This window comes from Microdochium trichocladiopsis (assembly GCF_020744255.1).
Source record: "Microdochium trichocladiopsis strain MPI-CAGE-CH-0230 chromosome Unknown B0I36scaffold_8, whole genome shotgun sequence".
NCBI classification, from domain to species: Eukaryota; Fungi; Ascomycota; class Sordariomycetes; order Xylariales; family Microdochiaceae; genus Microdochium; species Microdochium trichocladiopsis.
The window spans coordinates 1,536,567-1,550,387 of record NW_025763551.1 but is presented as its reverse complement, the minus strand read 5'-3'; the positions used below and the strand labels follow the sequence as shown (position 1 = coordinate 1,550,387).

Sequence of the window (13,821 nt, the reverse complement as noted above, 5' to 3'; positions counted from 1 at the left end):
GGCGTGCTCTTGCGAAAGCTTGCCAGGGGAAGATGGAAGCATTGTGTCGACATTGCGGAAGACGGACGGAATAAGGCTGCGTGCTCCTGTGGGCCCCTTTCATTGCGGGAGATGTAAATGAGCAAAATGGAGCGGATCACGGCACCCGTTTGATGTTGCTACCGCTCTGAAGGAGATATATCCCCAAGATTGTACGAACGAGGGCTTCGCTTCGCTTCGTTCGGAGTCTCTGAGACAACGGCTTGGCTGATGCGTGCCCCAGAGTGGTTCAATAAATGCCCCTGGTCTCTGTATAGTTTCCTGACATTTTCAGCAGGTTGAAGTCCGGATCACCACAAGTTTATCGTGTTGACGTGCACATGCAAGTGGTTTTTGCATGCCCGGCCACCTGAGAACTGCCTAGACAGGTCAGAAAGCTGTCCTGTCACACTCAGTTCACATGCTTGGGTGCCAACCCCAAAGATGCTTGTACTCCACAGTCGCATGAGCTTATTGTCAGATATGGTTCGACGTTTGTTTTGACTGCATTTACTTCTATGTACCCGTGGATCAGCCCAAACCTCCTTTTCTGCTTCCTCTTGGCTCATACAATGTTCCGCAGCTCCTGGCCAGCGATGAACCGGCGCAGATTATATGTGATCAGCTCCTCGGCGCCCTGCGGCCGACCACCGGCAGCGTGTGGGCTGATGATGGTGTTGGGGGCCGTCCACAGCTTCGACTCGGTGGGCAGGGGCTCCTTGACAAAGACGTCGAGCGCGGCACCGCCGATCGAGTCCGACACGAGCGCCTGGTACACGGCCTCCTCGTCGATGGCGGTTCCTCTGCCGACGTTGACGACCCACGCGTGCTTGGGCAGCTGCTTGAGGCGCTCGGCGTTGAGAGCGTTGTTGGTCGAGGCGGAGCCGGGCAGGATCATGACAAGCGCGTCCGTCTCGGCGAGCAGCTCGGGCAGCTTGTCCTCGCCGTACACCTCGACGCCGTTGCGGACACCCTGGGACCGGGCGACACCGCAGACCTTGGCGCCCATGGCTGTGAGCCAGGGCGCGAGCGTCTTTGCAATGTTGCCGTAGCCCCAGATGAGCACGTTGGCGTCGCGCAGGGAGGTGAACTTGCCCTTGGGGCGGTCGGGCTGGGCGCCGCCGAGGTGCTGGGGCCACTTGGACTGGACCTGGTAGTCGCGCATCTCGAAGAAGCGGCGGGCGGCGTTGAGCAGCAGGCCGAGCGTGTGCTCGGCGACGGTGTGGTCATGGCAGCCAGAGCCGGTGGTGACCTTTACCGAGGATGGGAAGCCGGCGGCGAGGACGTCATTGGGACCGGCGGCAAGCGACTGGATCCACTTGACGTTCTTGAGCCGCTTCGCAGCGTCCGCGAGGTTGTCGGCCGAGTTGCACCATGTGACGAGCACCTCGGCGTCTGTGTGCTCCTCGGGGATGGGCTGCTTGACATCGTACGGCTGCAATTCGAAGGAGAAGCCCTCGAGGCTCTGGACATCGAGAGCAAGCGAAGTGGGGTAGAGGAGTTTCCGGGCGGGAGCCATTGTGGTTGCTGGCGAGTCTGGGAGGGACGGTGATGTGGCTGAGGACGGAGTTGTCTGGCGGGGGGCCGAGGAGAGATGTTGCGAGACAAGAAGGACCCGAGAGGCAGCTGGCTGTGCGAGAAGTGGTGATGGCGAGCAAGGCATGATGATGGCTGGAAGGCAACACCCGTCGGCAACCACCGTGGGGTAAAGAACAGGAGTTGCGGGCCTGCCCCGTGTTTGTTCAGCAGATTCCCCGGCGCCGGACCGCCTATATCGGCGTCGGCGGCTATTGAGCCGTTGCCGAAGCCCCAGGCGAGTGCAATTCGGCGAGAGTTACTCGTGGGGGTGGAAGCGGAGGCCCCACTGCGGCAACGGCCCACCTGGGCGGACATAGTTATAGGTCGAGGTCCGATCTGATGTCACGCCTCGACTTCGTGGAGAAATACCATTTGACTACGAGGGGATATTGATAACAGAGGCACAGGCCGCCTTGAAAAATATCATCGCGCGGGCTTGCTGGCCTCCAAGAAAGCAAAACTCCACAATGGCTGGCACAACGTTGCAGAAACGGGCAATTCCTCCATCCAGCAGACCAGTTAATGTTCCTTGATCCATTGGAGCATCTGCTCATGGGCAGTGACCTGCGCCTCCTTGATGTGCGCCTCGACATAGTCGCCATAGACGGCGAAACCTAGAATTGATCAAGAGTCAGCAAGTCGAATCGTCACTTGGCAAGCGGGATCTTCTCAACTCACCATGCGGTACGCCCGGGTAAACTCGAACCTCATGCTCGACTCCAGTCTTGTTCATGGTGTCTTCGCCGACGGTCCTGACCTCGTCCGGGAACATGGGATCGCTCTCTACACACACGAGACTGATGGGCGACTTGAGACCGTTGAAGTCCTCGGGAGATACAAGTGTTGCATGTGCAAGCGCTCCGGCCTTGATCAACGGGCCCTCCTTGCTTTGACCCGCCTCCTCGTCTGCAGGCTTCTGCGCACCAGTCCAACCAGTCTGGCTCGGACTGCGCTCGCTGGCCAGCAGCAGGATATACCGACCGCCGAAGCAGTACCCCACGCCATAGATGCCACCTCCGTGGCCAATTGCATCAGCGAACTCACCTTGCGCAGCCTGAATGACCTTCTCGAGTATCGGCATCACCTTCTCCTCTGTGTGCCGCGCAAGCCACATGTCGATGAGGAATGACTTGGCCGTCTCTCCAATCTTGAGCTTGAACTGCTCCAGGAAGCTCCCAGCAATCTCGTCTTGTGTCTCTCCTTCGACAGCCCCTGGTTCGGGCAGCTTCGCGGACTGATTGGGAGCCGGATCGCCTTCGAAGAGATCTGGCATGATCACAACGAAGCCCTCAGCCGCGAATTTGTCGGCTTGGATCTGGTTGTTCTGCGATTGCAGGCCTGTGCCGCCTGTAAGAAGGAGAAGGAGCTTGCATGGGTCGGAGGGATACGACTCCGGTTTCGCGAGATAAACCTATTCGCGCCACGTAGGGTTCGTTCGTCAGCATGGCTCGTGGACTCCACCAAGATCGTGGAGAGTAATCCTGGTGCGGAATCTCACATCAACGCCTCCCAACTTGCGCATCTCGCCCTTGGGAGCTTCTCCAGCAGCTGTCCAGCAAGCCATCAGCGACTGTCTGCTCGCGGAAACTACAAGTAGGCCAATAACGTACGGGTGGGCCGGTCGGAGGTGCAATGCTCGCTGAGTGTCGGGTTGCTTGGGGCATCTTCCTGCGCGTCGTGCTCTGGCGCACTGGTGGCCACGACTGGCTCGGCCGACATGGTGGAGATCAAGCTGAGCTTCGAATGGTTGATTGCTTGGATACTTCTTCTGTCGCAACGTTTGAACTCGAGGACTCGTACAATACAATGGGACGGGCAGAGTTGACAACCAAGAAGCTCGTCGAGGCTATCGGGCTTTGTGCGAGCGCAAAAGCCAAGTGGTGAGGGTGTTTGAAAGTGTTGAGGTGGTAATCTAGGCACTGCTGACAATGAGCTGGAATCCTGGAGCTGGCTTCGTAGCTTTAGCGGGGCAACGACGCTGGCCAGGAATGTCCTGGCTTGTGATGGGTGACGTTGCTCCTTGCGAGACGACAGTGTCTTGCATCGTATGTGCACTGTGAGCTGCCTGAGGACCCCGCGTCGGCAACTGGCCACCAGCAACCACTTTAGCGGGCGTGACTCGACGCGTCGCCGCCCCAAAAGTCGCGTTCGCCTCCAAAGTCCCCTCCATAATTGTGTACACCCTGCATCACAACCTTCGAGGTCCATTTTCGATCAGTACATCCGCATTTCGCAACAGCCGTCTTCTGCCAGGGACCAGCACGGAACCCAGATTTTCTATTCTTCAAACAACTAGTTCCATCTGCCACGTCTCTGCAGACAGCCCTCCGTCATGTCTGTCGCAGGAGCCCAGCAGGCGATCACGCAGGGCGCCATCGAGTACGCAGAAAGCCATGCCAGCATGTTGACGAGAACATCCTGCTAATCATCCTTCATGACTTCAGCGCCATTTTCAACGATGCGGACAACGTCGGCCAACGCTTTCCTGTCCCAGTCTTGCAATGCCTTCAAGTCAAAGCTCTGCCCGCTCAGGGACCAGGGAACCAGCCCGAGCGATACCGTGTGGTGCTCAGCGATATCCGGAACTACGTGCAGTGCATGCTAGCAACTCGTGAGTGCCATCCGAGACAGCCGAGAACTCGATCAAAGCTGACTTCTCACCGCAGAGGCCAACGCTGCCATCCATGATGGTACGCTCGAGAGAGGCGTTCTCGTTCGGGTGAAGTCCTACCAGGCGAACAATGTCAAGGGCAAGAAGTATGCAAACTCATGAATGCACCTGCACAGCGCCTGACCATAACTGACACGTCTGGTATACAGCATCCTCATTATCCTCGACCTGGAGGTTGCGACAGAACTGGGCAACCACGATCGTATCGGCGAGCCCCAAGCCATCGAGGCCAAGCCACAAGGCCAAGCCAACACCACCATCGGAGGCACCGGTTTCTACGGTGCTAAGACAGAGTCATCGGCAGCGATAAAGTCGGAGCCGATGTCGTCGCGCGCAGGTGGTGCCAGCAACGGCGCTCCTGGCAAGCACGGCAACAACGTCATCTACCCTATCGAGTCTCTGTCGCCCTACTCGCACAAGTGGACAATCAAGGCCCGCGTCTCCTCGAAATCCGATATCAAGACATGGCACAAGGCCTCGGGAGAGGGCAAGCTGTTTTCATGCAACCTGCTGGATGAGAGTGGCGAGATCAAGGCCACCGCCTTCAACGAGCAGTGTGACCAGTTTTACGATGTGCTGCAGGAGGGTCAAGTCTACTACATCAGCAATCCTTGCAGGGTTTCGCTGGCCAAGAAGCAGTTCACCAACCTCCCCAATGACTATGAGCTTGCCTTTGAGCGAGACACTGTCATCGAGAAAGCCGAGGACCAGTCCAGCGTCCCGCAAGTCAAGTTCAACTTCACCAACATCCAGGAGCTCCAGAATGTTGAGAAGGATGCGACTGTAGACATCATTGGTGTGCTGAAGGAAGTCGGGGAGGTTTCGCAGATTACTTCAAAGAGCACCGGCAAGCCATACGACAAGCGCGAGCTGACTCTGGTGGATGACTCGCAATTTTCCATTCGCCTCACAGTATGGGGCAAGACGGCTACCTCATTCTCAACAGCGCCAGAGTCAATTGTCGCGTTCAAGGGCACAAAGGTCTCTGACTTCGGAGGCCGGTCACTGTCGCTCCTGTCGTCCGGCACAATGACTGTTGATCCCGATATCTCCGAGGCGCACCGGCTCAAGGGCTGGTATGACGCTCAAGGTCGTGCAGACAACTTCGCCACCCACACCAACATGTCTACTGTTGGAGCGGCCACGGGCCGGCAGGATCAGACAAAGAGCATCTCCCAAGTCAAGGATGAAAATCTTGGAATGGAGGATGCCGCCTACTTCACGACCAAGGCCACCATTGTGTACGTGAAGCAGGAGAACTTTGCTTATCCCGCATGCCGAAACGAGGGCTGCAATAAGAAGGTTGTCGACCAGGGAGATGGTCAGTGGCGGTGCGAGAAGTGCGACGTCGCACACTCGCGGCCCGAATACCGTTACATCATGAGCGTCAACGTCAACGACCACACTGGCCAGATGTGGCTGTCTTGCTTCGACGAAGTCGGCCGCGTCGTTCTTGGCATGAGTGCGGACGACCTCATGGAACTCAAGGAGAACGACGAGCAGGCGTTTGCGGCGGCGTTCGAAAAGGCCAACTGTTCCAAGCTCAGCTTCCGGTGCAGAGCCAAGATGGACACATACGGCGACATGCAGAGGTAAGCAGACCGCATTTTATCACGAGCACGCCGATGTATCATCGGGGCTAACATAATATTTCAGGGTACGCTACCAAGTCATGAGCGCCACCCCGATTGACTTCAAGTCTGAATCAGCCCGGCTGGCTGATCTGATCAAGCAGTTCAGCATGAACTGAGTTGTTGTCTTGACAAGTGGGAATGGTGTTCCAAAGATGATGGATAGCTTCACGGGAGACTGTACATCAGCATTCTTTGTAGATAGAGCAACGAATACGGTGGTAATGAGATTATGAAATTTCCGATCTGTACGTATTGCGAGTCGAGCATATCTTAGACCAGGAACGCTTCAACAACCAGAGGTTGTCAATAGCAGCTCGCAGAAAAACAGTCGTCTTCCCGGATGATCATGGTAAATTTATTTTAATCGTTCATCTCATTATGGCTCTGTTCTCTATGAGTGGCCAAGCTCATGCTTGATCTAACAGTCTCTCACTGGTCGCTCGAGTCGATGCATGCGTTTTGCCCTGAACCCCCCCCCCCCCATGGCTTGCTTGCCTGAAGTAGGATCAACCAGTAGCGACGATGCCACCCATGAGATCCTCATCATCGACCTCGGCTTGGAAGCCCATCATGGCGTCGTTTGCGTCGCCCTTGTCTCCCCCACGCTTGGCTTCCTTGACAACATGCTTGACATAATCCTTGTTGGTGCCGAGCCGCTCGTTGGTGGCGCGGAAGATGGGCTGGAGCTGCTTGAGCCGCAGCGCCGTGCTGGCTAGCTCCTGGGCGAACTCGAGCTCTGATGGCTGCGACGCGGGCGGCAGGAATGTGAGGTAAGACGTGCCGTCGTCGTTCTTCTGCACCACCCCGCTGAGCATGCCCGAGATGATCATGTTCTGCACGAGAGCCTCGATATCGGCGTTCTCGGGCAGGCCGGCACCCGTCTCTGCGCTCTTTGTCTGGTCGCGGATCTCGGCGATTGAGATTTTCGAGTAGACGTCCCGCAGGTTTAGTATTTGCCAGGCCTGATACTGGCTGAGGACTTCCTGGACCAATCCGACGTTGCCGTCCTCTGCCCACACCGTGTTGTTCCGCTCCACTTCTTGCTTCAGCGCGCTTGCGTCGTCCGCTGTGAAGAGCCCGGCGACCGTCGTGTAAAGCTTGCCGTGGACGGAGTACTGCTTCTGCGCGGCGGATCCTGTGATCGACGGGGGCTCGCTGTGCTTGCCGGCTTTCAGCAGGCTGACCAGCACCCACTTCTTGTACGCATCGACCATGATCTTGCTGGTTCCGCCGTCCTTTGTGGGAAATGTGACTACTCTCTCCAGCGCACTCGCTGCTTTCTGCCACGACCGTCTGGCAATGTATGCCATGCCACACAGCAAGTCGTACTCAAGCACATTGGTAGCTTTCAGTGTCGTGGTCAGGCCGGTCAATCGGGATATGTACGCAGGCGGTGGCAGTGTCATGTCGCATAGTTGCTCCGGCTGGCTTTGACTCGCCATGCCGGGATAGTACACTATGCTCTTGTCGAGCACTGGCAGCGCCGGGGCGATATTGTCTGTGTTGTAAGCGAGCTTTACTAGGCTGATATGTGTCGAGGTGAGGATGCTACCGGAGGGATCGAGCCGAAGGATTGCCGTCGCCAAGGCATCGACTGCCACGGAGGGCTGCGGACATATATGATCAGCACTACACACACACACGATGGAGGCACTCTGCTAGCTTTATATGGGTACAGTTCCAGCATACCGGTAGTAACTGCCCGGTGCCCAGGGCCGAGAGTATGTCCTGCAGATGGCTGCCAGCATATCTGATCTGGCGGGCGTCGAAAGACAAGAGGAATGTGACGAGTTTCTCGAGCAGAAATTCAGGTGGCGCCGAGGTCACCAGGTTCGGGAGCACGAGGGCATGGAGGACGGCGAGATATGACAACGAGTGTATCGACGGGTCAAGGTCCTGTTGTGGCGAAGCGAGGTTCCATGTCAGCAGGGAGCCGAGTCCATAGTGAGGTTGCGATGAGGAGCGCCAGACGGGAAGTTCACGGGCAAGTGTCGGAGTGGAGGGATACCTTTAGGAATTCTGGGCCATGGATCACAAGCTCGGGATTGTGGTCTTTGATCAACCGCGACAGCTGCTTGAGGTGCGACGTGACCGCCTCATCGTAGGCGGCATCGCTGCGAAGAGCTGGGCCCGAGGGTGGGAATGCCTTCAGGGTCGCGAGGTGCTGCATGCTGGGCTGCCCCGCCTCTCCAGCCTAGGCGTGACGTCTTGAGGTCGTTTGTATCGTTGGGAGAAATAGCCGCGGCGTCGAATGGTGAGAGAGGGAGAGGGAGTGGTGCCGACTGCCGCCAAGTGCACTCTGCTGCCTTGGTGACGCTGGGCGCAGGAGAAGAATGCAGAATGCGCCGATGCTTACGTGCTGTGCTTGCTGTGTTGGGAGCTGCCGAGTGATGTTGCTCGCGAGAGCTTCCCCACGCATCTCGAGCCTGAGGGTTGCCTGCCTGTTTGCGAAGTGGGGCAGCGAGAGCGGGCGGGAGCTTCTCCACCACTTCCACACTAATTAGAGAGAGCCCTTGCTAATTCAACGGCCACGGACGGAGTTGCACGTCGATGCTCCTGCTACTGCTGCACACTTGAAATGATGAGAAGGCGTAGTGCTTTGATTATCTAAATGGGTTACATCCATTCTAAAGACCCCAAACGCCATTCGCAAACCCGGACACCAACCACAGGATTTGTCCTTGTCCTCAAGCTCGATTAGCACGTGAGCATCAGCAACAGCATCCACTGCCCAGACAGGCACAAATTCCCAGCATACAATTCTCGTCTTGCTTCTTATTCTCCTTGGCAACATCCTGGATATCAATAGGCTGCTGTGGGCCGTCCACGGCCTGCTGGTCTGGGACCTGCATGGTCGTGCTGTTGGTGTTGTAGACCGCAGTGACGGGTTCCTGCGTAGTCGCGCGTTAGTTTTGGGGCCATCGCACGTCGCATAGCGCAGAAGCACGACAGTGTGGCTGCCGAATGCCCACAAGTCGCTGCTGATTGCTCACCTCTGCTCCTGGCATGGCTGTTGATGAATGGAGATAGCAATGTCGTGCGTGTCGCAGGTTGTCAATACTCCTGATCACTTTGGAGAGGAACCTTCTCAATGTCAGGATACTGTCGTGTCAAGCAAGCTCCTGGTCGCAGACGGGCTGAAAGGGTTGCTCTTACCACTTACTCGAAGTTGGGCAGGCGATGATATACTTAATCAGTCAAGAGTGTTGGTCCTTGTCCTTCTCGACCACACTGGCTGTGATGATGCACTGCCCCCCAGCAAGTGATACTGACTGGACAGAGATAACCGCATGCATACCCCATGTCTATCACCACCGGACTTCTGCGGTGACGACTATAAGCTACCACCTTGTCTTACATGACCTCCCAAGCCCTCACAACCTCCAGGAAGTATTACCCAATGCATTTCGCACTTCCAATCGCAATCGAAAGGCTGACGATGTATTTTCTATAGGAGGGATACCCGTTGTGCCTGCACCTGCGCTGCTGGTGTATATAGGACCTGCTGACTATTCGTCGCTTTCTGTAAACGTCTTCGCTGTGCATTCGCTTTGTGGTCGTTGGGATTCTCGTGACTCGACTTTATCGTAGGTCTTGATTATACGACAGGTATTGATTACTCGCACACAGCTTCAGGACTTCCGTGACCGATATCGAGATCTAAAGACGGGACCGTACCCTGGCTTTCAGGCTGTAAAAACGGCACTTTGGGTCTGCACGCATTACCATAGCAGTGCTTGTTGGCCGGCCAGCTCATGCTACGAACTAGACTGGCAAGTTTGTGATGCTGATTCAATGTAAAGCCACGCCCTTTTGACCAGTCTATTCACCGAGGACATTCGCTTGATGCCAAACGGCCACTCCGCGAGATGCAGTTTCACCAGGAAACAAGCTTGCGTTGACCGTGGGCTGGAAACCCCTGGACGTCCATGTCTATCCCCAGTCCGCAGGCTTAGGGGCGGAGGATGCCGTGACAGGACGAGACAGTAGCACAAGCACAGTGCTGCCTGGAGGAGACGTCATCGGTCAAGCATGTCCTCTCAGTTTCGTGCATGGCCATGACGAAAGCCCTTTATCCTGGCACGTACATGGCCCCCGAGACCAAGCCACAAGTCACAGGAAGTTGTCTTCACCCCTGTTCTGTGAAGCTTCCAAGGTTGCTGTGAAGCAGGCAGACAAAGTACATGCACGATGTAATGTAGCTTGAGCAGGTGCAGTCTCCAAGAGCAGCGAGTACGTGGCGAATTGTCAGGCCTTCGAGCGCAGTGCTCGGTCGGCCGCGAGGAACTACCAAGGCAGGCGAAATCTCCTGATCGAGCTGGGCCACGCTCGATGGCCAACATCTCGCGCACCGCCACACGATCGTTCCTCTGGACGAAACGCCCCGGGGCTGACCAGCCCCCCATGTCGATTTGAGGGTGAGAATCGCCGCCTGGGCGTGCCGGAAGTGCTCCCGAGACCTGCAGCCCCGCATGGGCATCTGGTTTCGCACTGCTCGGTTCCCCACATATTCTTTTTTGGATTTAGGTTGGCTTGCAGTCTGGGCAACACGCATCCTGGTCGCTCACCTTGGGGTTTCCCGGCCCATGACTGTAACTTGCCGTCACTTCAAGAGTCGATCCATTGCCAGAGTCCTCTGCTGCCGTTGAGTACGCAGCACAGGTCTTCTCGAATCCCACCGAGTGATCTGTGTTCCTGCCACTGCTTCAGCGTAACGGGTTTGCCGCGGCTGCAGGTTAGCCGTAGACTTTGGCCAGATCTGAGCACAACCATGTGGTGGCACCAATCGTGAGGGGAAGCTCCGCGATGGAGGATCGGGACCGGCTACTGGCGGTTAGGCCAACGTCTCACCCCATGCAAGGTTCTTTGCTGGCGGGAGGAGAGAGGGCATGGATGGGCGTCCGGGTGACCCGAGCGAGGAGGAGCCATTGGCCAGCTGGTTGCATGCAGCACGGCGAGGGATGCGGTAGGTTTGCTTTACCTTTGGCCATGGAGCACCTGGAACGGTCCCCGCACGGTCCCTTGGGGCATCAAGCGTGTGTATGTGTGTGTGTGTGTGTGTGTCTGTGAGTGTAATGTAATTGTATGTGTCACGGTTGGAGGCTGCAGGCTGGCTGACGATGGGAAAGTCTGCGCTGCAGCCTACAGAAGGCAAGGCATTGGCAAGGCATGGCATGGCATGGGCATGTGGGTGGAGATCGAGATTGGATTTGCCAGTGCTGGCACCGCTGCATGCCGCAATCGACCTGGCGCTCGCCCGTGATTGGCCCGGCCGCACCCTAGCGCCTGCCCCAGCAACACCACACCCCCCGGCTGCCCGTGCCTTTTTTCCCCACACGAGCTTGTTGTACGTCACCACTTGCGGCTCCCGTTCCAACTTCCAGCATCGAGAACCGTGTGAGATGTCTGTTGACCGTGTTGCGACGGCCCAGACACTCGAGGACCGGCAGCCTCTGACGCGTGGATAGCAGCCGGTCGGTCTGCGTTGCTGCGGGCACTCCCTACCCCTCACGATGGAGCCTCAGACTCGAATAAATAGGCCTCCGCGCCTGAGCCACATACAGCTTTCCATACTACTTTCTCCCTTTCAAGCCTTTTTGCCTCAGCAGCCGTCTACCTTCTGTGAAGCATCCACACTCCCAATACCGCAACCATGAAGATCCAGCACGACTTCGCCGGCGTCATAGAGGCTGCCACAAAGACTCACCTCCGCCCGACTGACTTTCCCACCGTCATCCCCGACATCCCCCATGTCCACTACCAGGAGGCCAGCGAGACGGGCTTCCGCGCGCTCTGGGTCGTTTGTGTCCTCATGGGCCTCTCCTCTGTAGCCTTCTACATCATGGCCGCCCGCGTACCCGTCCAGAAACGCCTCTTCCACGTCATCACCGCCTCCATCACCACCATTGCCTTCCTATCCTACTTTGCCATGGCTACTGGCGATGGTCTCAGCTGGCACTCCACCGTGGTCAAGACCACCAAGTCCGGTGTCGTCGAGGACATTGTCAAGCGCCAGGTCTTTTGGGCGCGCTACGTTGACGTGAGTGCTCGGTCTCCCCACACTTTTTAAGCAGACAATTTTCGCTAACACGATGCAGTGGGCTTTGACCACTCCCCTCCTCCTCCTGGATCTGACTCTGATGGCTGGACTTAACGGCGCCGACATCCTCGTCACCGTTGGTGCTGATGTCATCATGGTCCTGACCGGGCTCTTTGCCGCCTTTGGCTCAACCGGCACCCAGGTTTGGGGCTGGTACACCATTGCCTGCGTGGCGTATATCGCCATAGTGTACAACGTTGCTTTTAACGGCAGGCGAGCAGTACAGGGCAAAGATAGCAAGACGAAGGCTTTTTATGGGGGGATTTCGCTCTTTACTCTCCTACTCTGGACTGCCTATCCCATGTAAGTCTCTGTGTGTTGTGGTTCCTTCTCCTGGCCACAGTGGAGTGTATTGTGCGCCTGCGGAGTACTAATCATTATTCGTCACAGTGTCTGGGGCATTGCTGATGGCTCCCGAAAAATCGGTGTTGACGGCGAGATTCTGGCATATGCGGTTCTCGACGTTCTGGCTAAGCCTGTGTTCGGTTTTTGGCTTCTGTTAACTCACGACGCCATGGCTCGCACCAGCCCGAACGCGCCAAGCTGGTTCACTCAAGGGCTGGCATCAGACGGCGCTATTCGTGTAAGTTAAACAAAGAGGACCAAGTTCCCTCGTGTCCACCGGTCGTGGCTGTCGTTGCTGACCAGCGCTATGCGCACACGAAGGTCGGTGAGGGCCGTGTCACCGACGAGGACTAAACACCTTCTCTTACTCGTGTTGTCACGAAATTAGGTCGATGTCGATACCTTGTCATCGACTTGAGAGAAGCAACTGCTGCTGTGGGTGTGGGAATTGTGCGACGTTATTTCTCCCCCGGTCGGGAGTTTTCACGTTGTGACCATTTTGAGGTCACAATGATGGTGTCGTAGTTTGGGTGGGCCCATCTGATGCCGGTCGCCCCATGCTGTTAGGCAGTCTGATGGGACGATGATGCTGTTTGATGAATTGGGGAGAAAATGGGCAAGTCGTCTGAGTATTATGTTTTCATTGGAGATGAACGCTACTAAGCAGCATGTTTGAGTGGGTGTTCAGATTTCCTTCTTGCCGCCGACATTAGCACGGGCAAATCTGAGCAGTTCACTCAAGCTTGAACGATCGTGGCTGGAATTCACAAAAGCGGACGAGAACGAAAGTGGATTGGACGAGACATGATATTTGATAACATATAATATCCAATCCCATACTAAAAGACCACAAGAGTTTAAGTAATACTGCTAGCGCGAAAACGCATCGTTATTCTCGTATAAGTTGATTAAAAGAAAAGAACTGTCGTGCGCTGATTGTCAAGGCCGACAGCCCTAAAGCCTTCTGCAGTTACAAGGTAATCCTTACCAGCTCCGTGCCCTCTATTCTCGTCTACTTATCACTTGCATATGTAGAAACAGTTCCGTAACCTCACCGAGCAGAAGAAGCATCATCTCACCAGTATGCACACCCCAGATGAGAGCGCGGTAGTCTTCCAAATATTTCCAGGCCGAAAGTGGACTGCGCGACGCGGCATCGCTGCTCTGGGTATGCTGTTCGCCGTCGAGGTGTGAGGCCGTCTAGCTCACACGAAATCAATGACTGGGAGACATTCGGGCGGCTATAGAAACCAAAGATATATTTTACTGGGCTTGGACACTTCTGACACTGGCCCATACAGATTGGTCACCGAGCAGAACTTGGACCATCACTTCCCTGCTGTCTTTTTCATGAGAGCGCCGCCAAAATCGATGATCCAGTTCACTTCAATTGGGAGATGAGAGTGCTCGAAGAAGTTCACCCACAAGGACGTGATAGCGAGGTTTCCTGTACCGTGGATTGCAACCGTGCCATC

General features: G+C 56.2%; 5 protein-coding genes across 5 annotated transcripts; 2 read left to right on the top strand and 3 right to left on the bottom strand.

The window, feature by feature from the left end:
* Window positions 1–459: 459 nt before the first annotated feature.
* Window positions 460–1,781, bottom strand: B0I36DRAFT_330011 (D-isomer specific 2-hydroxyacid dehydrogenase). The gene has a single exon (XM_046154787.1). The coding sequence runs from the start codon at window positions 1,679–1,681 to the stop codon at window positions 584–586; it is 1,098 nt and encodes a 365-aa protein (XP_046009378.1). The 5' UTR covers window positions 1,682–1,781; the 3' UTR covers window positions 460–583.
* B0I36DRAFT_330007 (dienelactone hydrolase family protein) lies at window positions 1,782–3,548 on the bottom strand. The gene is made up of 4 exons (XM_046154786.1): window positions 3,207–3,548; window positions 3,095–3,144; window positions 2,275–3,007; window positions 1,782–2,210 (listed from the first exon to the last, which is right to left on the bottom strand). Exons 1-4 carry the CDS (start codon window positions 3,313–3,315, stop codon window positions 2,116–2,118), a joined length of 987 nt encoding a protein of 328 aa, XP_046009377.1. The 5' UTR covers window positions 3,316–3,548; the 3' UTR covers window positions 1,782–2,115.
* A 219-nt stretch (window positions 3,549–3,767) lies between these two features.
* On the top strand, window positions 3,768–6,212 carry B0I36DRAFT_154419 (replication factor-A protein 1). The gene is made up of 5 exons (XM_046148578.1): window positions 3,768–3,975; window positions 4,041–4,207; window positions 4,263–4,353; window positions 4,417–5,859; window positions 5,924–6,212. The coding sequence occupies exons 1-5, from the start codon at window positions 3,929–3,931 to the stop codon at window positions 6,015–6,017; spliced, it is 1,842 nt and encodes a 613-aa protein (XP_046009376.1). The 5' UTR covers window positions 3,768–3,928; the 3' UTR covers window positions 6,018–6,212.
* A 195-nt stretch (window positions 6,213–6,407) lies between these two features.
* On the bottom strand, window positions 6,408–8,071 carry B0I36DRAFT_247989 (uncharacterized protein; the record flags this gene model as incomplete). The annotated part of the gene is made up of 3 exons (XM_046150347.1): window positions 6,408–7,508; window positions 7,591–7,797; window positions 7,910–8,071. The coding sequence occupies 3 exons, from the start codon at window positions 8,069–8,071 to the stop codon at window positions 6,408–6,410; spliced, it is 1,470 nt and encodes a 489-aa protein (XP_046009375.1).
* Window positions 8,072–11,554: 3,483 nt separating this feature from the next.
* On the top strand, window positions 11,555–12,593 carry B0I36DRAFT_248519 (uncharacterized protein; the record flags this gene model as incomplete). Its single annotated transcript, XM_046150392.1, has 3 exons — window positions 11,555–11,941; window positions 12,000–12,304; window positions 12,392–12,593. The coding sequence occupies 3 exons, from the start codon at window positions 11,555–11,557 to the stop codon at window positions 12,591–12,593; spliced, it is 894 nt and encodes a 297-aa protein (XP_046009374.1).
* Window positions 12,594–13,821: the final 1,228 nt, after the last annotated feature.